Consider the following 24,708-nt stretch of genomic DNA (forward strand, 5'->3'; position numbering starts at 1 on the left):
CATCTTGTAGAACGCATTTCCCAGAAGAGTGGAAGCTGTTAGAGCTGCAAAGAGGGACCAACTCCATATTAATGTCTCTTGATTTACAATGGGCGTCTACTCTCTGAGTGTCTTCAACCAACCTGCCTTGGATAACTATGACCTGGATGACTGAGAATGTCACAGAGATGCATTTCCCAAATAAAAGGTCTAATAACAATCACAAAAAAAAAAGTTTTTCTGGATCAGTTTGAAACTTGCAGGAGATTGTAACCAAAAACCAAACAGAGTCAGTGATGTCCAGAAATATTTATTCCTCTGTGCAAATAAATATACTCAACAGGTACACACATTGACATGGTGCAACTATATATATATATTCTTAGAGATCAGAAAGCAAAAGAAAGAAAACGTCAACGTGTGCTGCCTTTTACAAACTGCAGGGCGTGAAAATCTGAAGCAGACCATTTTTTTTCCAAAAAAAGCAAATTAGTTTTAAGGCTGCCGAGCGGGATGTCCAGCTGCTGGAAGGCATGCAAGGCTCGGAGGAAGGCATGCACCCACATACTCACACATACACACATTCTGCTACACATCCACACAAAGAAACAAAGCCAGACTCTCTTACGGAGGCTGGAAGACGAATTTATAATAACCTGATAATGATGGAGGCAACAAAAAAGGTCATAATGGTTTAAAATGTTTAAGCAGCAGAATCCCTACTTGTGCAACGTAAAAACTACTGAGTACTATTTTAAATTTTAATTTCACTGAAAGGAAAAAATTTACTTCCATCTATCTGACTCTTCATGTTTCAGTTCACAAAAAAATTATTCCGGGTTTCCAGCTTCTGATTTTAAAGGATTATTTACTTAAACTTTTAGTTTTTGTTTCATCCACATTTCAATTGGAAAATTTAAGAATTATTTAATTGCTTTTTAAACTAAGGGGTTTTATTTTTTATTTATGTCTTATTTATTTTTTACGCACACTTTATGTTTTGCACCCAGAAACACAAACTCTCAGACGACTGTTTCCGTCTCGTTGGCACAAACCTTATTTCTCACAAAAAACAAAACAAGTTTAAATAGCATTAATGAACCCCCACCTCAAACAAACAAAGGCTCCAATATTGTGTTAAAGCACACGGCAGGGCCAAGCAGGAGTACTGATATTTTCAATATCCTATTTTTAGATTTTGAACAAGACACATCAGCCAAATCTGCATTTATAATGTATGGCCAGAAAAAACAAAAGCTTAAACATCTGAAAAGCCAGGACTTATTGTAACATCATGTCTCCAAACTATCATAGAATCAATCAAGTAAAAGATAAAAAACACTTCCTGGGTATCACAAACACAAACGAATGTAGTTAACTTAAAATTCTTTGGTCCACTTCACATTTTACTGCTGAACAAAAGAAACAGTCGAAATGTGACTAAATGTGTGGAAACGCCTCATCCAGCGTCATCTTTTAACACACGCCAAAGCAGCGACCGCCACCGCGAAAATATCCCAATATGCAGTTCTCCTAACAGCCACTAGGCGCCCACTACGACAATATTAGTAATAGTATGGAGTCCTCCCCCTTCCCTCTCAAGGGACCTTATTTCAGAAAAAATATGTACAGTAGTTAGCGAGACAACTAATGCTTAGAACCCTTTTGAATTGTGTCCTGAATTACACACGATGTTTTTCAGTTTAAAGATTATTTAAGTCAAGAAAGTCGCAGTTTGTCGTAAAGCAATAAAGCAACATTTACATTTGTGTAAAACCGTTTAATGATCTCCATCTCTTGTCTCACACAATATACGTGACTAATGTGTTAGCACTGTAATGCTAAGCTAACGTTCATTGCTTACTTGCTACTAGCTAGGTAGCTTAGCTATGTTCCACGCACAGATTTATTTCACCTGATGCGTTTAATCCAACAACTCCTGGTCCTTTCATCACATCATCTACACATGACTCTTTGACATTAGTTTCAGCTTCAGAAACGTGAAATTCACTTAGCTTCAGTAACGGAAGCTTCAGGCACCTTAGCTTCAGTGATGTTAGCTTCAGTAAACTTAGCTTAGATTTTTTGGTTTGTGATCTTTGTAATTACAAATTTACAGTTTTAAAACAAACTGCGACTTTCTTGACTTCAATCATCTTTTAAACACAGACAAACGTGTGTAATTCAGGACAATATTCAAACGGGATATAAACATTAGTTGTCTCTTTTTTTGCAAAATAAGGTCCCATGGTGGTCCACCAGAAGGGGAGGGACTTAGGCTTTCTATTAAGGCTGACAAAAGGGTGATTTTTGTTTGTTTGATTGACGAATGTCTTAGCCCATCACATTCAGCTGTGGTTGCAGCTCTTCTCAGGCATCAGAAACATACAGGTGATGTCACGAATGCAGCATGCAGTCTAATGACGTCAACGTAAGATGGACGGGCTCCGCGTCCTTTGCTTGTTTGACGTTGCAGGCTCTCTTTGTTATCACCTGTCATTTTCTCTCATACGCCGTGGTAAATTTAAAGTCTGGTGATATTCTATATTTTATTCTGTCAAACCCACTCAGTCCCACATACACCGTCCTGCTGCCTCAAATACTCACTATAGAGCGCCACATGTGGATTCATCCGCCACTGAAACTTTTTTTTTTTTTTAAACATTAAACTATATATTTGAGAGGTGGATTTATATCTTCAGTAGGAACCAATGGACTTGGAGCCGAGAATCAGACAGAAATGAGGTACAAAGATATATAGAATAACACCAGACTGACCATTTAAGGAGAATATTTTTTCCCCTCTGCCGTTGCACCTCCGCTTTGCTCACATTTGAAATATAAACACTGAGAAAACTTACAAATCCTAGCTTTTCCATTTAAATAAATCTAATAAATCTGTCTTGAACAAACTTGTGTCTTGAGAAGACGACATGGCCGAAGCAGCAACTAGACAGACAGGCAGCAACATTAATCCAGAAACTCGAAAAGCATCACTAGTTATCGCAAGAGCAAAAATCTGCTACTGAATCAAGTTTATGGTTATTTTACTATTGAATCAAGTCGTAGTCCATTATTTTATAGCTGCAACTGTTGATCTACACACACACACACACACACACACACACACGTGCAAACACCACCAACGTGTTCAGCTTCTTCAGCTTAGAATGAAATCGGTTGCTTCATGTTGATATATCAGACGAATCACAGAGCTAATTAAAGGTGTGTGTTTGGTTTAATCTGCCAGACAAATGTTCAACTTATTTTTAATATCAAGTGTTAGAACCAGAGTCCCCAGACACAGAGACGTATATACTATCTTGTATTGCGCTGATAGAAAAAGTAAACCACTGACCACTTGTGTGACAATAACATAATTAACGGCGCTGAGATAAGATATTCGGACACAGTCCTGGTCTCTGGTCTGCTGGATTCTGAGTTAAATATTTTCATCAACATAAATCTTCAAAATTGGCACTTATTTTTCTCACACCTCAGAAATCCAGTATCGGTGGGATGACAGCATTGGTTTGTAGGGGGAGTTGGTGGATCCAGAGTTTCCAAATTTTTTTTTTAATGTAAAAACTTGATTTTCTAGATGTTTTATATTTTACACACTTTGCAAAATAAAACGTTCGAATTCATAAAGTTAATCTGATTCACCTCGTCACTGCGGAGATATTTCACACGTTTAATGTCCGAAGACGCCTTCAAAAAATGTCCACAAGCTTCTGATCAGCTGTGTCAAAAACCCAGCAGCATGTGGGGCCAGCGGAAACTTCTCACATATGTCTGCATACACACACACACACACACACACACACAAACCTTCTAGCAAGCGGACATTACATAGGCCTGAGATGGTTAACATGAGCAGATTGGTCCAGATCCTCAGGCTTTGAGCAACAAACTTCTCTAAAAACAACAGAAGAGGAAGAGAGAGGAGAGGAAGAAAGGAAAATATATAAAACAAACTGGCGGCAGCAGCAGCGTCCTGACGTTTTAATCTGGACAAATCGAGTCCTTTTTCTACATCTTCACAGGACAGCCGTGAAGGTCGGCCTCAGGTACACAAGTCCAACAGGATGTGATATCAGCAGAGGGCGGGGTCAGCCAGAAACAGACAAATGAACGAGGAAGTGATTTAAGACATGTTTTTTCCCCTCGTTGCTTCCCGTCCCAATTATTCCCTTCAGATTGTCGAACATCTGCTGATTTCACAGCTCAACTTCTCAAAACAGACCAAAAGAAATAATATTTAAATGAAAAAGAAAAAAGGTCAGAGTTCATCACCGACACGTTTTACTGCAGAGAAAAAAGATGTCAGGTGAAGTTTTCAGAGACTTCTCTGACGTAGGCAAGAGGAGGCAGAAGAGTTAACATTCATGATCTATCTGACAGAGGAGGAGGGAGAGAAGAGAGGGAGAAGTGGTTTAGGAATGTTGTTTGTAGGGTTCGCTGCTGATCCTGATGTCCATGAGAAAGGGCTTCTTCAGGGCGAGGATTAGACTATTGCAGTTCTCCGAGGCACCACCTACTGGCCGGGTGAAACATCACCGTCTGTTACCTTTTCTCCTTCAAAAGCAGGCGGAAATTGTGCAGTTGATGTATACTGGTGGACAACCTGAGACAGAGAGAGAGACAACTTTCTAACCTCACGCCCTAAATATAAAACATTGAGAAAAACACTTCAAATTTTTATCAGACACACAGAAACTCCCCTATTTACTGGGAGAAATGCCAGAATGCCAAATCATTGCAGCGAAATATACATCTCCCCATGCCACGAACTGAGGACAACAATTGGAAACAGACTAGACTGATGAATATATTAAATAATTGTACTTTTATTTTTTAAGACAAACACACTTTTAATGTTTTATTTACTTTATTTTTATATATATATTAATATATATAAAACACACACCTTTACTGTGTATTTACTTTGCTTTGAACTATATGAAATGAATTGTTCTTTATTTATCCGTATCCTAATTTATTTGTAGCTTTGGCAATATTGTTGTTTGACATTCATGCCAATAAAGCTGAATTGAATTGAGATAGAGAATGTCAGCAAGCGGGACAAATTATTATTAAATGAGTCATTCTATAATTAGGGGTCCATTTCATTTCAACAAAAAGTTAAGAAATCCGTTTGTCTTTACCCAATTACTCTAGTTGTTTCCATAATATACCATTTTATTGTTCAAAATTACATAGTTGCAAAGTTTAAGCTTGAAATACTTTTTAAATCTTTGAATGAAAAAAAACCCTTGAGTCATTATTTTGTCAACAGCCTTACAGACAAATGTGTCATTGAATACTACAAGTACTACACATTTGACAAAACATTAGCTTAAAAGGTTCTTGAGTCAATTCACCAGGGGTTTTGAGTTTGTGTAAGTGATTAAACACATGTATTTTGAGCTGGATAACATTCTGTGGGACCGGGGCGGCTGTAGAGCGGGTTGGCCGTTAATCGGAAGGCCGGCGGTTCAATCCCTGGCTCCCCCAGGCTCCATGTCGAAGTGTCCTTGGGCAAGATACTGAACCCCGAATTGCCCCTGGCGGCTATGTGTGAATGTTAGTTTCAGTTTGAGCACTTAGGCTCAGTGAATGAATGCAGATGTAGTGTAAAAGCGCTTTGAGTGGTCGAAAAGACTAGAAAGGCGCTATACAAGTACGGAACATTTACATTTACGCTATCATCAAGGCTGAATATTTTTTCTACATAAATCCCTAATACACCGAATTTAGTTATTCAACGTCATTATGTAGAAATGTCCACCATCACCATCAATATCTTCAAGATATTACTTCAAATGGATTAAGCTAAGAACAGTATGAACGTACCTGCCGAAGCCATTCAGTAAGGCCACGATCTCCTGTCGGGTCAGCTGGAAACCTTTAGAGGGACTGTGTTCAGGAAGGTTCTGGATCTCCTTCTCAGAGAAGAGGATCTTCAGAGCTGTCCCCAGACCCTGAGTCTGGACACGACACACAGAAGGGGTGCAAACTGTAAGCTTTTAAAAATGTACTTACATGATTCCCCAGCAAAGAGAAATCACTACACTGAAACTTCACTTCAATTAGGGGTGTGACGAGATCACGCGTCACAAGATCTTGTGAGATTGAATCGAGATATTTCTCGTCAGGTAAAAAGCTATCTCGTGAGACTCACGCAAATTACATTTTTCACAAACTGTCAAGCCACACGCAGTGAAACACAAATGTTTAACTGATAACTGCATCGGTCAAACGGTCTGAGGGGGATAACGTCACTAACAGCAGATCAATAACGTAATGCACAGCAGAGTAAAGGGCAGCTCGACTTCTTATCATATGATGACAGTCTGGTAATATTCTGCCTTTTCTATGGACATGTCAGAGAACACTTATGTGAGAGAGATACTGAATGTGCAGAAAGTTTTGAACATGAGCAGAAAACCTGCTGAAACACAGGAGCTATTAAAGTCCAGGAGTTTATGACTAAATTAAAATTCAATAATTTATCATTATGGTGAAAAGGTGCCACAGTCACATTTAAAAAGGTTACTTCCCCAAACAAAGACACTAAAGCCCCTTTTCCACCACACGGTACCAGCTGGACTCGACTTTTTTTTGGTTTTCCTTTGTGAAAAGTTGTACCTGTACCTGCTTCCAGGTACTTTTTTTTGTATCACCTCCGTCATGGTTCCAAGTGAGCTGAGGCAAAACTGAAATGTGACATGAAAACACAGCAGACTGCTGATTGGTCAGAGAGAATAGTCACTATTGACTGCGTCATCTTTGCGTGCACCAGAAAGAGGCCAGCAACAGAAAGTTTTAAATTTTACAATTTTCATACATAATTTCATATCTAAATCCACTTCTGAGAAGTTCTGAGGTGAGAAATCAACTGTGGAGATTTCGAATATTGACAGTTTTACGAAAAGTGATGGCGGAACAAAAATGTGCTTGAAAGTTTTCGGAGTTGAGGAGCTCCTCAAGTGGCGGTGGGGGAAGCCTGCGCGAACTCGCTTTGGAGGAGGCCGGCCAGCCGCCCGCTCACAGAGCCCTCTGCTCCCGTCGTCACAAAGACCGCTGCAGCAACAACGGCAGAGGAAAACACAGCTGGAAGACCGCTTATCTGTCTTTACATTCTGAGGAATGTTGAAACGCTTTAACTTGAATCAAGAGACAGCTGTTGTAGGTCGCTGGTGTGTGTGTCGCATTGAAGATTACGTCGCGACAGTTGTGTGTGATGTTACTATGACGACCAGCTACATGACAGGTACAATCTCTGGGTAATATCTGCAATGGAAAACGGAGCACGGCCAAACCAAGGCGAGGCGAGTTGAGCTGGTACTGGTAATGGAAACGGCAAAAGTGGAGGGAAGACTAAATCATGACTCAGCTGGGGGGATGTTAAATAAGTTGATCTACAAGAGAAACTGATCTGAGAGCAGCACAGAATGACTGAGAGCTGCACTGACTTAGATTCTGTTATAGTTATAAATTGAATCATCACCTGCCACCTGAATTTTGTTCCTCTTTACATAAATTTAAAAAAAAAAATCACCATAAACTGGTGCAGAAAAATTCATCAGAATGCAGGAAATTAAGTGTTTAATACTGAATTTTTTTTTATATAATTCAGCACTAAAGATTTCTTAAAAACAGTATTAAAATCTCTTTATCGTGTCTTGTCACACCCCTATTCACAATAGGGAATAAATTTTGGGAAATATGCTACAGCCAGAAGCTGATTAGCTTAGCTTAGCACAAACACTGGAAACAGAGGGAAACAGCTTGCCTGGCCCTGTTCAAAGGTAAAAAAAAAATTTACCACTTGCTAGCACCTTTAAATCTCATTAATTAACATGTTATTTACAATAGAGCGTTCAAGTCCTTTCCCGCTCCTTGTTTTAGAAAAATATGTACGGTAGTCAACAGTAAGCGACAACTAAGATAATTTTAGTCAAGAAAGTCGCAGTTTTTTGTAAGACATGTAAATGTAAATGCTCCTTACTTGTACAGCGCCACTTTCATTCACTGTTTCAAACAGAAACTAACATTCACACACATTCATACACTGATGGAACAGCCACCAGAGGCAATTCAGGGTTCTGTATCTTGCCCAAGGGCAGCCTGGAGGAGCCGAGGATTGGACCGTCGACCTTCTGATTAACGGGCAACCCGCTCTACCTCCTGAGTCATAGCCGCGCAGTAAAGTAGCATTTAGTCTTGTGTGAAACCACTCTATGAACTACATCTCTTATCACGCACAACGTACGTCACCAACATGTTAGTGCTGTAATGCTAAGCTAATGGCTTGCTTGCTACAAGCGAGGTAGCTTAGCTATGTTCCACGCACAGATGTAATCCTACCAACCCTTGACCCTCTCAGCTAATCATCATCATCATCTACACATGTTAGCTTCGACTCTCAGCTTTGTGGTCTTTGTAGTTACATATTTTCAGTCTTGCAATTAAACAGCAACACAAACTGTGACTTTCTTGACTTAAATGATATTTTAAACAGATAAACATGGTGTGTGTAATTCAGGACGCAATTCAAACAGGATCTAAACATTAGTTGTTTCTCGCAGTTGGCTACCGTACATATAATATACCTGTTTCCCATTCAGCAAAAATATGTTTAAAAAGGAGTCTTAATGCTGTTCTTTTAGCACGCCCATTGACAGCCTCATTAGCTCAAGTTTACAGATTCATGTTGCTAAATGTGTTTAAATTCTGGAAATGTTATATGTAAATGAAATTTGTATTTTATTGGTGTTAATAAGAATAAATAAATAACAAGTGAACATATTTCAGTGAAAACCTGTGACAGCAAACACCCAGCAGAGAGACAGAAGTGGCTCACCTGTAGTTTTCCCCACAGTCGACATTTGCTGCAGCCGACACAGTCCATGATCCTAGAGATGTTTTTAAAATGGAGGCGGAATTCCTCCTGAAGAGTAAAAGAGAGCAGACGAATATGTGAAAACACAAAAGCACTTTGGATCAAACGTGTACTAAGCAGCACTCATTGATAAAGTGTCAGAAACTGTGATGATAAGTGGTGCTAATTGGCAGAGTTTCAGGAGCGGGACCACACATCAAGCGCGTCATCGCCAGCATTTCCATAAATACCCACACATCCTAAGTCCTCCCCTTCTCCCTCGTATCCTGCATCCCTCTCTCCCACCCCTTTCTCTGTCCTGCCTCCTGATCTCCTTCCTCCTCTCCATAGGTTTATAGGGGGCCCGTCGTGCCCGGGTGCTACGGCGGATTTCCCTACCGTAGCTTCCCCACAACGCTTTCTAATGTCTATTCAGCAACTGCAAGCTTAATACATCTTCTGTTCGTTACTCAATAAATCATTTAATCATACCCGTTGATTGTGGTGCTTGCTAGTGAAGACGGAATATAGTGTTGCTGATCTGCTGAATTACACTACCGGTGAAAAGTTTCAAGACAGCCCCATGTTTATAGTTTGTATGTAAATATAAGTAATCCAATAAAAAATACATTTCACATCTAAAATTAACAATTAAATGAAGTTTTGTTCATTATTTCACTGTAGGATCAACCAATGCTGCTCTCTCTTCCTTCATCAATATTATATATAATAAATATAATTAGGGCTGCAGCTAACGATGATTTTAGTACTCGAAGCTTCTATAGATTATTTCAATGATTCATCGATGCGTCGTTTAAGAAGTACTTTTGCTTGGCGGCGGATCAGCTGTGTACATTGATAGACGATAGATATTTATTCCTCCTTTCGGAAATTCATTGTGTGTCATGCAGCAAGTATCAGACCAACAACATCAACAGACCAACAACCAGACAACTGCTTTACCAACACAAACATCACACGAGTGCTACAAGTTATACTGAGGTGCAGCTCCCCGACACCCAGTTAACTCATGACTATGACGTTACACAAGAAGGTCCAACTGCAGACCTCCACTGCCAGGCCGGTCAGGACAGGAAATACATGCAAAAACTACAAAATAAAAGCGTGCGATTTGACAGGAAACGCATTCAAAAATTATAAAGTTTAATCACGTAGACATAGGGAGAGGGTTTTTGTCCTTGATTTATATTTAATTATTTAGTCAACATTGTAATGGGAAACTAGCAGTCTAATTCCTTAAATATAGCATATTGATTTGAGCCTATTCTACTTAGCTCTTAACGTGCCAACAAAGCCCACTGTATATCGCTTCAATCATTCAACTAGTAACAGCATCTTTTTACAGACACTATTTATTTATTCTGTCAAAATATGACGTTAATTCCGTCCACACAGCCACATCCATTCACAGAAAAACATCGTTGTTGATTAAGAGTGTAACTCTCTTCCAGTCATCTTAAAAGAAACACACACACACACACACACACACACACACACACACACTTCTCATTCATAATTTACCTTTGAAGAGTAATATACTATGGCATTGTACTGCAATCAGCTAAATTTAATAGGAAAAAAAACTGTGGTAACTGGCGTACAATTCGAGCTTCGAGGGGTGTGTAGTATAACGGACGTTACCGGCGCCCAACTTCGAGGGCGTTATCTCTTAACTTCTGAGCATGAGAAATACAAGGTGTGGCGTGTGAGCATGTGAACTGGCTGAAATGCATGTCTCACAGTGAATGCGTGAGACTGAGAGCCCTGCGCTGTAACTGGTACCTTGTCTGTGGTCCGCTGGCAGAACACCGGCTGCTTTCTGATCAGGTGCCGTCGTGTTGTTGCTCAGGCGACATAAGTTTCGTTTTATTTACAGTGGATGGACTGTGACAGTTGTTTTCTTGTAGCTTGAAATACTCCCAGACTTTGGACACTTTCTTCTTTGTCCCTCGCTATTTTCTATCTCTTCCTCCACTTTACAAACAGCGCCAGCACAATCACGTCGTGTTCACAGCGTAAGCACGATGTGCGACAGTAATTAATGTCCGTGCTAAACAATGTGATGTATAGTTATATGCATTAAACGAAGCCTGGATGCAAAGAATTTGCGTTGATGCATTTTAGATATCGATTTAATCGATGAATTGTTTCAGCCCTATTTTTAAGATAGTCCAAATAAAGTTTCTGAGGGTGTATTAACAGGCTGTTCCAAGGTGTTTACTGTAGAAATGTGTTTCATTTCCTTCCACTGCTGCAGAATAACTTGAAGTTGTTAACTCGTTATTGATCCCTGCTTGATCCCCTTGCTTACCTAAACTTTGTCTTTACCTTCTCTGGTTATTCTGCAGCAGTGGAAGGAAATTAATACACTGCTGTTTTGTAAAAACTGGGTTGCACAAACACACAGATAAATCAAACTCATTAAAAAGAGGGCAGAATAAAAAGGCACTGCTCAAACATCACACACAGAAAGAAAGAGACTCGCCTCTCTCCATGTTGGATGAGTCACTGTGAGAGACTTTACCTTTAATGTTTTGGCTTCTATTTTGTGTCCGGCGAACATGGACTTCTCATCAAAGTGCATTGGGAAAGCTCTGGAAGACAAAAGCAGCTGTTAGTCTTACAGTGACTACTGGACTTACAAAAGCCCTGCACAAAATATCTGACTGCAGGACACTGTCTAAATTCAGCCTGTGATTGAGCTTCAGTCTCGTGTCTTTGGCAGCACTTTATTTAACACAGAACATCTCTGAATATATTCTGCAACAGACGTAATGTCAGAATGAACCAATCTTTAATATTTGAATCTAAAGAAGGCACACGACAGTTCAGTCCAGACGCAGGACCGCACACTCAGTGTTTATACTAAACGGTTTCAGAGTGGTGGTTCTGGGGACTTGGGATCTTACAGAATCCCGCGTGATCAAACATGACTTCAGACAACGAGAACAGGTTCCAACTCGGAACAATCTGCAAAATTTGGTTTCCAATCCGATCATCAGCTCCAAATTTAATGCCCGCGGGTTTTGGCTTCCGTAGCCGCCGCCGTACTTCCAGCTGCTCGTTCTGTTGCAGCTGTGGAGTTCAGCAAGCGGCACTCAAAAGTATAGCTTTATTTTAAGTTGACAAAAGCCCGGGACAGACTCTGCACAGTGCAACACCCGTGAGACACGTTTCTTGCACGGAAGGATGCAAACACAAGAGCATGTAAACACCTTCGCCTGCATTGACCTACAAATCAGGAGTGTACCGTGTTCAATAAAGGTTTCTGCTGCAGCAACAGAAAGTCACGCTGAAATCAAGTCCTTTCATGGACCAATCAGGTGAATACAGTAATACAGACACTATATTTATACAAAGACGGGAATTTACAAGTGGGGACCAACAATAACGTTTTTGTAGTAGACAGCGTTTAACAAAGTTTACATAGTTTCCCCTAACTGAACACCTCACAAAACTATTTGTAAGGGAGTCTGGGGCGGCAGTCACCTCATGCATAGATAGGAGAACTCTTTAGAACTCTTTATCGTTTATGATTGTAAAGTAAGGGCACACTTTGAAAGTGAACAGGATCGTTGTATATAATGATTATTTGCTACTCTCAACGCCATTAACAATTCATTGACCAAGGAAAATGTATAAAAAAACGTTATGGTTCATAACTTTAAATTAGCAGGCTGGATAACTAGTTTACTGAGACGACTCTTCATCATCCAGAGAGGCGACATTATGTGCCTCCTCTTCAGATGCTGTAGCATACTGCACGAGCTCCCAGGCCAGGAGAGGTGGCTTTGCAAATGCTGCGTTGACGACCTTTTTGGCCGAGTGAAGAGTCAAACGCTCCCACACTTAACAGGTTTTAGGCTGTTAAGGTTTTAATACCACTGCTGAAGTTGTGTTGTTTTATTAACTTCACTGTTCACATCACTTCACTCCATTTAGCTGACGGTGTCAGTGAACGCCCCTGCGATTGTCAGGACAAATCGAACCCAAAGTTGGGCCAGTCATCCTCCTTCCACTTATTATGTCTAAAAAGAAAGAACGTTTCATCACATTTTAAATTAAAAGTCCTACAAACGAGCCCTTCTTACCTGATCTCATTGAAGACTTGCAGCAGCAGGTCCTTGGTGGCCCCGTCCTCCTGAGCGTTTCCAGTGTACAGGTTAACAAAGGCCCGTTCGAAGTATGGAGCCACCTTGTAGAGTGCTCGCAGCTCAATCAGGTACAGGAAGTACAGGTTCTTCAGCCGCCGCGTGCCCTCGCCCTTCGTCTCCGCCGTGTCGAAGCGATGCCGGAACTCCTGAACGTTTGGACCCCAGACTGAACGGCCCCAACCCTCTGAGTAAACAAACATCCAACAACAAGTTTACCACACGACACACACTTTGTTCCACAGAGTTAATAACTTCTATATCAACATTATCATTTAGAGGCATACATACACTGCATCTCAATTCTTTATATCAGCACTCTGGAACTCAAATTATATAGTTTTGCCACATTTGTTATTATAATCTTTCATTATTAATCACCTCTTGAAGGTTACCCGATTGTTATTTAGGGCGTTTGACAATGTGAACCTGCTGAAAAACAGCCTGGACACCAGTCAGACCCACTGAAGCTGCCCGGTACCAAAACATTTAGTTTGACACTGCGTTTCATTCAGACAAAGTCTAGTCTTAGATTAGAGTTGCAACAATTAAATAAAATGCCAACTATTTTGATAATTGATTCCTCGTTACAAGTCATTTCCTAAGAAAAAAAATCCAAATAATCTGATTTCAGCTTCTTCTCATTTCTTTCCTCCTCCTGAGAGTAAACTGAATATCTTTGGGTTGTGGACAAAACACGACATTTTAAGTCATCTTAGACTTTTTTCACCATTTTCTGACATTTTATAGACCAAACTAATCGATTAATCATAAAAATGACATTAAACATTAGAGAAGTTTGGCGTCCTTTGTTCAATCAAAACAGTTTTTTTTTTTACAGAAAAATGTAATTATATTTCTCAGAGTACGATATCAATTTGGTATTTGGTCCAAAACTCAGGTATCATATCAGCACGATTATCAAACACTTTTCATTTTAATAACAGAACCTAACCGTGAGTTTGATTTTTTCCCTGGTATCATATTAAAAACCATCTAAATCCACATGCAGTCTGGTGCGGTGTGTAGGTCTGCATTTATCAGGATCAGACTGTCGTACCATCCAGCAGGTACTCGGCACACAGGTGGATGTTGATGCTGCTGTGGAGGCCCGAGATGAGTCGGTAGAAAACTCGCTTCTCTAAACACAAACCTGCAGAGAGAGAAAGCAGTGAAGAGTTTTATTAATCCAAGCAAACGGACTCAAGGATCTAAAAGAATGTACTTCCACCTGTTCATATTCCCCTCTTCTCATCTTATCTTTACATTCATTACTCTGCTAGTCCGCTCTGTTTCTATTTCCTTCTTTTATCTGGAGTAAACCTAGAAGCTGCCTTTACAAATGTTAAACAATAGTATCAGTATCAGAATAACAGCAACAGTTCTACAGATAGTTCTTTTTTATTTTGCTGCGACTTCGAGTGATAATAGTGTTTTTAAATACAGTGATGTGTTGTGTTATGTCTTCACCTGGACTTCTGCTTCTTTTTAGATCGACCACAATGAAAACAACAATGTCTTTTTGTATGTGTGTGACTTAATGTCTCCTCTCTCATTCTCTACTAAACTAAACCAAAACTTGCTTCTCTCAGTGAGGTCTGATTTATCCGAGGATGAATTTGTGCTTCAGACAGACATCAGATGATTGGCAGGTCTGTGTGAAGGCTCTTTGTCTCCAAAAGACTGATTATTTTGAAACATCCATTAATCGAACAAGTAATTTACTGATTATTCTAAATATTATTTATTACAAATGATCACTATTATTTTATCCAAAAAATAAATAAATTCATTGTTTTATTTAATCATCCTGACAAACAGAAATATAAAGGCATTTTTTAATGAGTCTAATCACAGTCACTGCTGTGTTACAATAACAACGATAACAATAATAATAATAATAGACCTAATGTGTCAGATTAGCCTGATCAGAAAAACACTGGACCTCAAATTCTAAAGGATGCTGTAACACACTGACTAATTTAAACTCAGTATGTCAACCCTCACCTTCCGTCTTTTTTGAAGTACTTGACTTAAAACTTAAAATGGTTCTGACATGGGTTTATTGTGCATCAGTGTGGGGCAAAGAAAATAACTAAGAAAGACCAATTACAGACAGTAAAATACAGTAACAAGTCTGTAGAGATTGAGCTGTTTTCATACATGGTTAAAGTAAACAGGAAATATAAAACCAAACGTTAGATACATGGTGTAATGTTAAGTTTGCATGACAGCAGCAGTGTAGAAATTACTTTTAACTCAGGAGCGATGTAGATTTGAACTTAAACAGAAACACGCTCCCCGTGCTGATCATCCTGATGTATCAGGCTTGTGTGGAGACTAGAAGGTGGAGGCTGCCGTTGTGTCCAGGAAGATTTCGCTTCACGTGTTGCTGCTGTGATGAGCCTTTTCTAATTCTCACTTCTCTGCCTGAAATACTCCCAAACTAGATGGCCGAAGGTGTTTTAGCTGCAGCTTGTTCTCCGGGGGAATCCCTACGCAGCACCATCGGCGTCGCCAAGTCATTTTTCCGTGGCGTTAGCCCCGGATGTTTTGACTACCCCGGACACAACAACAGCAACAAAAATGTTTTCCATGTTAATATGCAATAATCTTCATGACACAGCCTGTCTCACAGGTCTTCAAAGACGCGCTCGTCTCATCAAGCAGGCTACAGTCCCAGACGGGCTCTGTGTCTGTCAGACGGTCTAAAGGGGGTAGGACTGGTAATCTGTCATACCTGGGCAAATGCCCAGTGGGCCAATGAATCTTTGGGTAGCGTAAATTATATATTTATATAACTGTTTTTTAAAAAGTGGTCCAACGATCGACCCATAAAGCATGGACAGCGGCCCATTGGGTAATTTTCTATACAGACCCTGGGCTGGCCCAATCACATCTCTTACTACCCCCACTCCCTCCCTGTGCTCGCCAAATGCGCTAAAATAAGCAATAGGCCTATGTTTGCTATCGGGGCTGCAGTAGCTTCAACATCAGCTGCAGTACCCTGTGTAGTGCAGGCACAGGGACCTGAATGAGTAAAGGAGAGCTGTGGCCACTGCCAGGCAGAGGAGGAGGCGTGAGACAGCAGAGCAGAGTGACAAAGTGACAGGGCCCAGGGAGAGAGAGAGCAGGAGGAGAGTGGAGGTGAAGCGGTAAGCATGGAGCTCACCCTGTAGGGGGGGAGCAGGGAGGGAGGATCAATTACACTGGGGACCACATCACTGTTAAAAATGTGAAAACTAGTTTGCACCTAGAAATGTTAACAAATAAAAATGCTATGAGAAAGGTTTATTTGCACAATAAGCCTGCAATGCAATTTAAATATAGAAGAAATCTCTATGTTTAAAAAAAAATAAAAATTATCAACTGCCACCTAAAATCTGTGCTTCCCTTTATAAAAATATTTCCACCATAAATTGGTGCAGAAAATGTCTCCGGAATGCAGAAAATTAAGTGTTTAAAACTCAAAATCTTCAACCCAGACCCCCTATCGAATATTTCAGCAATAAATATTTTTGAACTGAATTCAAATTAATTAAGCTAATTGATGATTGAGGTGAAAAGGTGCCATATGCACATTTAAAAAGACTTTAGGTTACTTCAGGCATGCCTGCATGTATGTAGACTCAGCTGGGATTAAATTAATGAGAAAAGTTGATCTACAGGAGAAACATATCTGACAGCCTTACTGCATTATATTACACTACTGACTATTGTTTGTTGACTAAAAGGTAACAGATACGTCTCAGAATATGTCCTGGAGAAATGTGTGTGTGTGAGAAGACGAAAACATGAGGAAGTTCTTACCTTCGAGCCACTTGTAGAAACCCTCTCCTGCAACGTGAGCGACATCAGAAAAAAAGATCTTATCAGTTTAGTTTTTTTAAAATCAGCACAGCTAAAAATAAATTCACGTGAAGACGGTTTAGTTTCACTCACCATCGTCGTCTCCTGAACACAGAAAGACAGAAAGAGAGAGAGAGAACAAAGCTCTGTTAGATCTATTATAAACACAAACAGATGAACACACTCGTGAGAAGATGCAGAAAACAAGAACTAGAGCTTCATCTTGAGAAGCTTCAGAAAATGTCTAAATATATTTTGGCAGTGTGGAAGTTTAAAAACGACAAATCTTAACATTTTTAATTTGAGTAGATTCTAATCCTGGAAACACAACATCACCTAACATTTCACATTTGATATTAGATTTTTGTCTTTTCTTTCATGCTGATTTTTCTCATTAATGTATTGTTGTTTCTTTCCAGATCCTAAACATAAAATTACCTACTTACGGCACGCATAAACACGTTTACTGTTGAAATTGAAATACAAAGGTTTGTCATTAGGGCAAATGACATTTAAGTACTAGATGTGATGTAATGAATTTTTATCTGAAGGTCTACATGATAACCAAGAGAACAAGTCGTTTCATTGATCTCATTTACTTCAATACAGCTGAAGTTTTTATTGACACCTTTTGCGTTATTACTTTGCCTTTTTCTTGAATCGATATGTAACCATGTATAGCGCTGGCAGCTTTCACGCTCTTGTGGCTTAAAGCTGCAATAGGGAATTCTTTCAGAAATAACTTTTCCTTATGTTTGCTGAAGCCGTTCCTCTGTCCTGATAGAATTATACATGAGACAGACTCCTGATGCCATTTACAAGAATCCACCACCCCGTGAACAGAACAGCCCCCTCACACATGCTCTCACTCAGTAAAACTCAACATCTTCAGCTCGGCTTCAGGAGTTTTACAAACATAATGTCTGAGGTCCCGGCTCCACACGGAGCTTTGGGCTCATTATGTTCGATGCCCATCATCTGTGCAACGTCCTATCTTTTATTGTTTCTTTGTTTACGCTGCTAATCCTATTTATTATTTATATTATTTATACAGTTTAAGGTTAAAGGGACAGTGCACATTAACAAACATTTCTGTTAATGTGCCAGTTTAGTAAGCCTGGCTAATGTTCGACTGTAGTCCCTGGGCAACAACTACATAAAACAACAATACTTAGAACAATACAAGAACATGTAAAATACTAAGGACAACTATATAGAACACTTTTTATTTATTTTAATTACTTCTATTGCTCCCTTTATTTTTTATTCATTTTAATTCTTTCCTTCGTAGTATTTTATCATGTAATCTCTCTATTTTTATGTAAAGCACATTGAAAATGCGCTCTATAAATTAACTTGCCTTGCCCACAATGCTCGTTTCAACCAGTGGCAAACAGTGGGGAATAACTTCTGAGTGGGGGCAGCGGTGTACTAGCCTCTCGAAGCCTGGGGCCCTCTGCCCTGGGGGAAGAGGACGAGTAGAACAGAGAGGGGCCGGCGTCCTGGTGAGGCTCTGACTGGGCAGAGCGAGCCCTGCGTGGGCTGAGGTTTTACACGGTGACCAGTTTCTGCTTGTGGTTTTTGTAGGCGGGACTTGGCGGAGTGACACAAGCAGCGGAGAGAGACGTGGTAAGTTTTGCATTGTGTGTTCAGTTTTTACCGACTGCAGCTTTAACGGGAAGCAAAATGGTGGAAAGACTTCCTCCAGGAGCCGTCATAGCTAATCACACATACCCCTCTTACACAGGGCTGCAATGTTCTGGTGTCCACACACTATTGGCCAAACAGAAAAATATTTACTATTTTTACTATTTAATACAGTTTAAAAAAGGACAGAGTCTCTATCTCATATATTGAGCCAGTCTTTTCTTCACTTAATCACTGTGTGTTGTTATATAAAAAACAGATTTCATCATTTCATGCTGGTTAAAAATCTCTAAGCTATATCGGTGAATGATGTCTAATGTTATGTTGTATGTAATGTAATGTTGTGAGTTACATTTCCTGTCTCAGTGAGGCCTTATGGGTAAAGATGTGGATTTGAGATATTTATAATTAACAGCTTCTGATTCATGCCAAGGTCACAAAGCAAGCCACAAGTCTGCTTTTAAAACCTTTCAACACTAAGATTGATGTGATACCAATGAAATTATAACTTATTATCTCATAATTATGACAGAACAAATCATAATCATGAGGGTTCTGGGGATCAGTACTGATACTAAAACAATATTTTTATCAATGTCTTACTTTGACGACTTCCAACACGTTTCATTTAACGATGGAAGCCAACATTCACAGAGGTAAAATGCTCTCGTAACACACGCAGCAGTACAAGAAAGATTTACAATTTATTAAATAAGCAACCATTTGATTTTAAGATATGAAATCCAAGCAGATATTTGACACTACCATTCAATACTCCAGACAAATTTCTGTACCTGAAAAGTTCTGAAGGGGGGAGTTTTAGATTTAGAACTATAAACTGAGCAGTTATTGATTTGTCAGACTCACCTCTGCTCGGAGCCAGAGGGTTCAGAGGTCGGTACACTGATCTGGGCCTGTTGGCAAAAAATAAAAAATAAAGACTTTTAGACATGATCAATAATCATCAGGTTTAGAGTCAGACTGGCAGGAGGCTGATTTTATACAGGGTGCAACATGCTAGAGGGGATTCCCCATTTCTGGTCTACATATCCCTGCCTCTGGAGAATTATTTAGTTTCACTGTGGGCACAAAATTTATAGCCCCATCAAAGTGACCAATGCTACTTCACTAGTGGTGCAACAGATCAAAAAACTCAAGGTTCAGATTGTGCTGTGGTTTTAAATTTATTTTAATATGTGCTAATTTGGCTGTGATGTAGCTGCCTCTCTCCATCTGTAATCGCCACTCTGTTCATCTGATAGATTACATGTCAGGAATAAGAGCACATCAACACTTGTGAGACACTTGATCCAGTGAATAGCTGAGCTGTAAGTCAAAGGGAATTTAGCGGATGTTACTCAAGTGGGAGTAAACATCACAATCTGATGATCTGCAGTAAACGTGCAGTGTAGGTCACTGTGTATCCGTTAATAAAAGTCTGTAGTTTCCCCAATGGCTGGAAAAGTGAAGGCTGTAAGGGATAGCTAACATCTCTCCTGTAAAAGGGCTTGCTCTCTGTCCCTCACACCAGACCCACCAGACTCCGGGCTTTTGGGGATAGACCCTTTCAGCGTCACAGCCCCCACCCTCTGGAACTCATCCCCACAGAGATATGAAATGCTCCCTGTCTGGACACTTTCAAAGATCTACTGTTGTTCTGTCACTGTAAGTATGTGTAAAGCGTCCTTGGGTCCCGTGAAAGGCGCTAAAAATATTTATTTATTTATGTAACATTAGCTAAATTAGTAATTAAGTAATATTAATTATCAGCTGTATGTCAGTACTAACTAACCTACTAGTCAAGGGTTGAGAACATCTGGTACAAGCTTAGACTAAACTGGTGTACAGCTCTGTCCTGTACACATACTGTGCATCCTGATAATTATTTTTCAGTTTTCAGAGTCTGACAACTGGCTGTTAAAGAAATGAGGGACCATGGAGCTGAGGTTCCTGAAGTAAATTAGGGATGCAAACTAGTCCTTTTAAGCTAATTAGGAGAGGTTTCTTTTGGATTTTAATGCGCAAATGAAATGGTTAGTAATTATCCAGAGATCCTTTATGGAAAAAATTATGCATCAAGATGCAATAATCGTTTTGTAATCGAATCGAATCGTGAGGTGCCCAGAGATTCCCACCCCACAGCTACGGGGTTTCACTCAGAGGAGGTGAAAGTGACAGAATGCATCAGTCTTTTCTATATTTTCACTGCAGCTCTGCATTGTGATGTAACGTGACGTATTTACTTTAAAAAGTATCAGTGCCAGTAAAACTGTTTCTCAAACTGGGATGGTTAAACTTCGCACCTGCGTGCCGCACCGTGTCGAGGGGATCCGTACGGATCACAGACTCTGATGAAAGGAGGATTTAATTCTTGCATGTTCTGTTAACATGAGGAAAGTTCAAGATTAGCCAGTGGAGTAAAAGTACTACACTAGGCTACTTGATGAGTTAAATTTAAAAAAAGTAGACTTGACATGAATATTGTGATGATGTTGAAAATGTTGTTTTAAACTTGAGGCCACGATACAGAAAGAGGATGGACTCTTGCAGTTACTGAACCATTGTAATTTTTCCCTCCAAACATAATGAGGCTCCCTCAGCTCAGATCAAACTCTTATGCTCAATCTTAAAAATTTCACCCCTTTGCACGTTCACATCTAGGGGTAGGGTGTCCCGATTCTTGTTGCGATAGAGGGGTAGGGTGAAGGGAACGGCAACATAGCCCGCGAAACGAAGATTTTTCAGAGGCAGGGCTCTACGCTAACCTTTGTCCCAATGAGCACATGTGTTCCTAGATGAAAAACGTTAGGAGCACACAAAGACATTTAGGAGCACAGAAAAATGTTCAAGTAACACAGATTTTAACAAACTATTTATTATATACATATTTATACTACGTGTGTGCTCCTTCTCTTTGTGTTCAACTATGGTGTGAAACCATTAGAGGACTATGGAAGTGAAGACCCTGGTATCTGGACACTCGGCAATGGCCTTAAAAGTTATTTTTAAAATATTGAAACAGATGTTTTGAAAATTTGACATTGAAAACAGCTTTTAAACACTGATCAGTCATCACAAAACACTTTACTGTGATTGGCGTTTGTGTAGTTTTTGAACCAGGGACGGATTCACGATATACCAGCAGCACCCACACAACCCACACACAACCTAATGTGAACAAGACAACTGAACAGTATTAATGCGTAGGCTACGCCGCCAATTCATCACAGAAATATAAATCACACTTAACAATCACTTTAGTAAAACAGCTGTAAAAAGTTAAAATTTTTATCTAATAGTATATCGTTAGTATGTTAATATACAGTATTAATGATTTAATTTTACTATGCATTGTCATTTTATGTAATAGTATACTATATAGCTCACCACTAGTATAAAATTAATTTCAGTTGGACAAAACAGCTGTTTCACATTTGTGAGTTGTTTTTATTCATTAAATCCTGAAAAATGGACTACATTGGTCTCTAATTTGTTAATGCTCCTATCTCATCAATAATCAGAACCTTTCATACAGAATGAGCATGTATCAATTTTTTGGAGCATATGTGAGCAAAACAGTCGCACTGTAGATCCCTGAGAGGGAAGTGGAGGGCTACGAGAAAGTTCCCAGAATACAAGTATTTTCTTCGAATAATTTAAGATAAACCATGGTTATTCTTAGTTTAATGATTTTTCAACGTAATATGGTGATTTTCTTCAAATCAATCATCAAAAAAAAAACGCTAGTTCAGCTGTTGGCATGTTGTCTCGTTAGCTGGCTTCGCTAATAACGTTACCTGATGATAAAGCTGTGTTTTTAATTTTTAATTGGCGACCACAGCGGAAGACGGCATATTGGAGTTGTTTTCAAATGTTGTCAGGGAGAAATCCTGTAAAACCTCGTCACTTCTGTTAACGTCAAAGCCAACGTCAACTACTGATGACATACAGTATCAGGTCCCTGAAGGGTTGTTCCATTTTGTAGGGGAATATTTCAACCGTACATGGGGTACACTCAAAAACAAGTGGTAGGATTTGCCCCTGAAATGGGATTGAGCCTTACTAGCCAACTAGCTATAGTGTGTGTGTGTCTCACTTGAAGCAGTTTTCCTCGTAGATGCTGTTCCAGACTCTCCAGGCTGAAGGACCCTTGTATCCGGTGAATCGCTCCGGATTCAGCAGCAGATCCACGTACTCAGAATCTGGAGAGGTTTCATCTAAAACACACACAGTAATGGACAGGAGTGATGGTGGCATGTGAGCGAGCTTGTTGTGATGTGTAAACATGGAGCTGATCCTCACCATCCAGCTCACAAAAGTGGTCCTGAGCATCGTCGTGTCTCGCCCAGTCAGCAAACGCCTCTTTGCTTTGGTTACTGCAACGGGAAGAGAAATAAACAAAAACATTAGAATATAAATCAGAATACGAACAAATAAACACCTTGAAAAACTCATTAAGAACCAAAAAACACAACCTTTATAAGCTGCATATGACATTTCTACTGGTTATAAAGAAATCTTTTGAATTGTTTGCATTTTTCAGTCCCTGAAATAAATCTTAGATTTCAATAGAAGAAACAAAACAAAAAAGATAAATCGTTTGTATCTACTAGCACTATAATACTTGCAGTTACTTTCATAGAACACTGCACAGATGTTCACATTTTATTACAGAACCTGAATTTGATTTAAGCTTAAACTTAGTGATGCACCAAAATTAAGATTCTTGGCCGAAGCCGAATATAATGAAAAACTTTCCCAAACAAGTACATTCACATTTTTTCCATTTATTTTGTCTTTTTTTTTTTTACCACTGCATAGATTAAATAATCAAATGTGCTATAAATAATGTTGTATGTGGTTCTCGTACGGCGTAACATGAAGACTTCACAGCCTGTCTTCAGGTAGGACTCTCATACTGCAGCACTTGTCTTTGTAAAGAGACAAACTGTCAGGATAAAGTCTCTAACCTGCCTGTCAGCTCGCTCTGGGCCGCTTCAGTTACCATAAAGGCTTGAATACGTGTGCACTTCAAATGTAGGTGCTGCTAGCTTAATCTCCTTCTCACAGAGGAGTGACAGAAACACTCAAAGCGATTCTTTTCTAAGAAGTCAGCCACAGATGGAGTGGATGTGCTGGGAGACAGTTCAGCAGAACAGCGTCTGCAAACAGCCATTTTTGCATCTTTCTCGGACACTTTAAAATGCTTCCACACTGCCGACATGTCAATGTAATTGTTCAGTAAAATTTATTCGGTCTTTTGACTTATGCCCAACACTGAAAGTGCTTCTTTTTTTTTTTTGCCATTTTTGGCCGATTAATTTCTGTGGCCGAACATTCAGTGCATTCCTAATTAAATTCTTTATATTTTTTATTTTGTTGTCATGTTTGTTATGTGGGAATGCACAGTCACTTTCGTTGTACTGTGCGATGACAATAAAGGGAATCCGAATCTCAACATCACAATTAAAATTCGCAAGAGAGTCATGATTTTAATTATACACTTATTATAAATAATTAACAAACTGTGGGACGTTAAAGGTTTAGTTTGCGAGTTTAGTTTACGTTTCTTGTTTGAAACTATCGACAAGAATTTATAGAAAATAATTTAAATTGCAATATTGGTCAGAATCATAACGAGATCTTTCACACTGATTGTTCATTCAGATGTTGGATTGAGACGTCAACATGGAGGTCAACAGGACTCAAGCTCTCCACACTAAACTCACTCATGTCTTTATGGACCTTGCTTTGTGCACTGGTGTGCAGTCATGTTGGAACAGGAAGGGGCCTTCCCCAAACTGTTTCCACAAAGTTGGGAGCATGAAATTGTTCTAAATGTCTTGGTATGCTGAAGCATTAACAGTTCCTGTCACTGGAACTAAAGGGCCAACCCCTGAAAGACAACCCCACACCATAACCCACCCCAAACTTTACACTTGGCGCAATGCAGTCAGGCAAGTACAGTTCTCCTGGCAGCCGCCAAACCAGACTCGTCCATCGGATTGCCAGACAGAGAAGCGTGATTCGTCACTCCAGAGAACACTTCTCCACTGCTCTAGTGTCCAGTGGCTCCGCGCTTTTCGCCGCTGCATCCGATGCTTTGCATTGCACTTGGTGATGCAAGGCTTGGATGCAGCTGCTCGGCCATGGAAACCCATTCCATGAAGCTCT

General features: G+C 39.7%; 1 protein-coding gene across 1 annotated transcript in view; it reads right to left on the reverse strand.

Annotated features, from left to right (window-relative positions):
- Window positions 1-273: 273 nt before the first annotated feature.
- ero1b (endoplasmic reticulum oxidoreductase 1 beta) overlaps window positions 274-24,708 on the reverse strand; it is a 40,527-nt gene continuing 16,092 nt past the window's right edge. Inside the window, exons 6-16 of the mRNA XM_046046285.1 lie at window positions 22,837-22,910; window positions 22,631-22,751; window positions 19,402-19,448; window positions 16,981-16,992; window positions 16,849-16,875; window positions 14,099-14,191; window positions 12,979-13,225; window positions 11,412-11,481; window positions 8,849-8,935; window positions 5,836-5,969; window positions 274-4,606 (exon numbers count right to left, since the gene is read on the reverse strand). Coding sequence (XP_045902241.1) covers window positions 4,546-4,606; window positions 5,836-5,969; window positions 8,849-8,935; window positions 11,412-11,481; window positions 12,979-13,225; window positions 14,099-14,191; window positions 16,849-16,875; window positions 16,981-16,992; window positions 19,402-19,448; window positions 22,631-22,751; window positions 22,837-22,910 — 973 coding nt within the window. The 3' untranslated portion in view covers window positions 274-4,545. The remainder of the gene's footprint in view (window positions 4,607-5,835; window positions 5,970-8,848; window positions 8,936-11,411; window positions 11,482-12,978; window positions 13,226-14,098; window positions 14,192-16,848; window positions 16,876-16,980; window positions 16,993-19,401; window positions 19,449-22,630; window positions 22,752-22,836; window positions 22,911-24,708) is intronic.

Source organism: Micropterus dolomieu, linkage group LG01, assembly GCF_021292245.1.
Source record: "Micropterus dolomieu isolate WLL.071019.BEF.003 ecotype Adirondacks linkage group LG01, ASM2129224v1, whole genome shotgun sequence".
Taxonomy (NCBI): Eukaryota; Metazoa; Chordata; class Actinopteri; order Centrarchiformes; family Centrarchidae; genus Micropterus; species Micropterus dolomieu.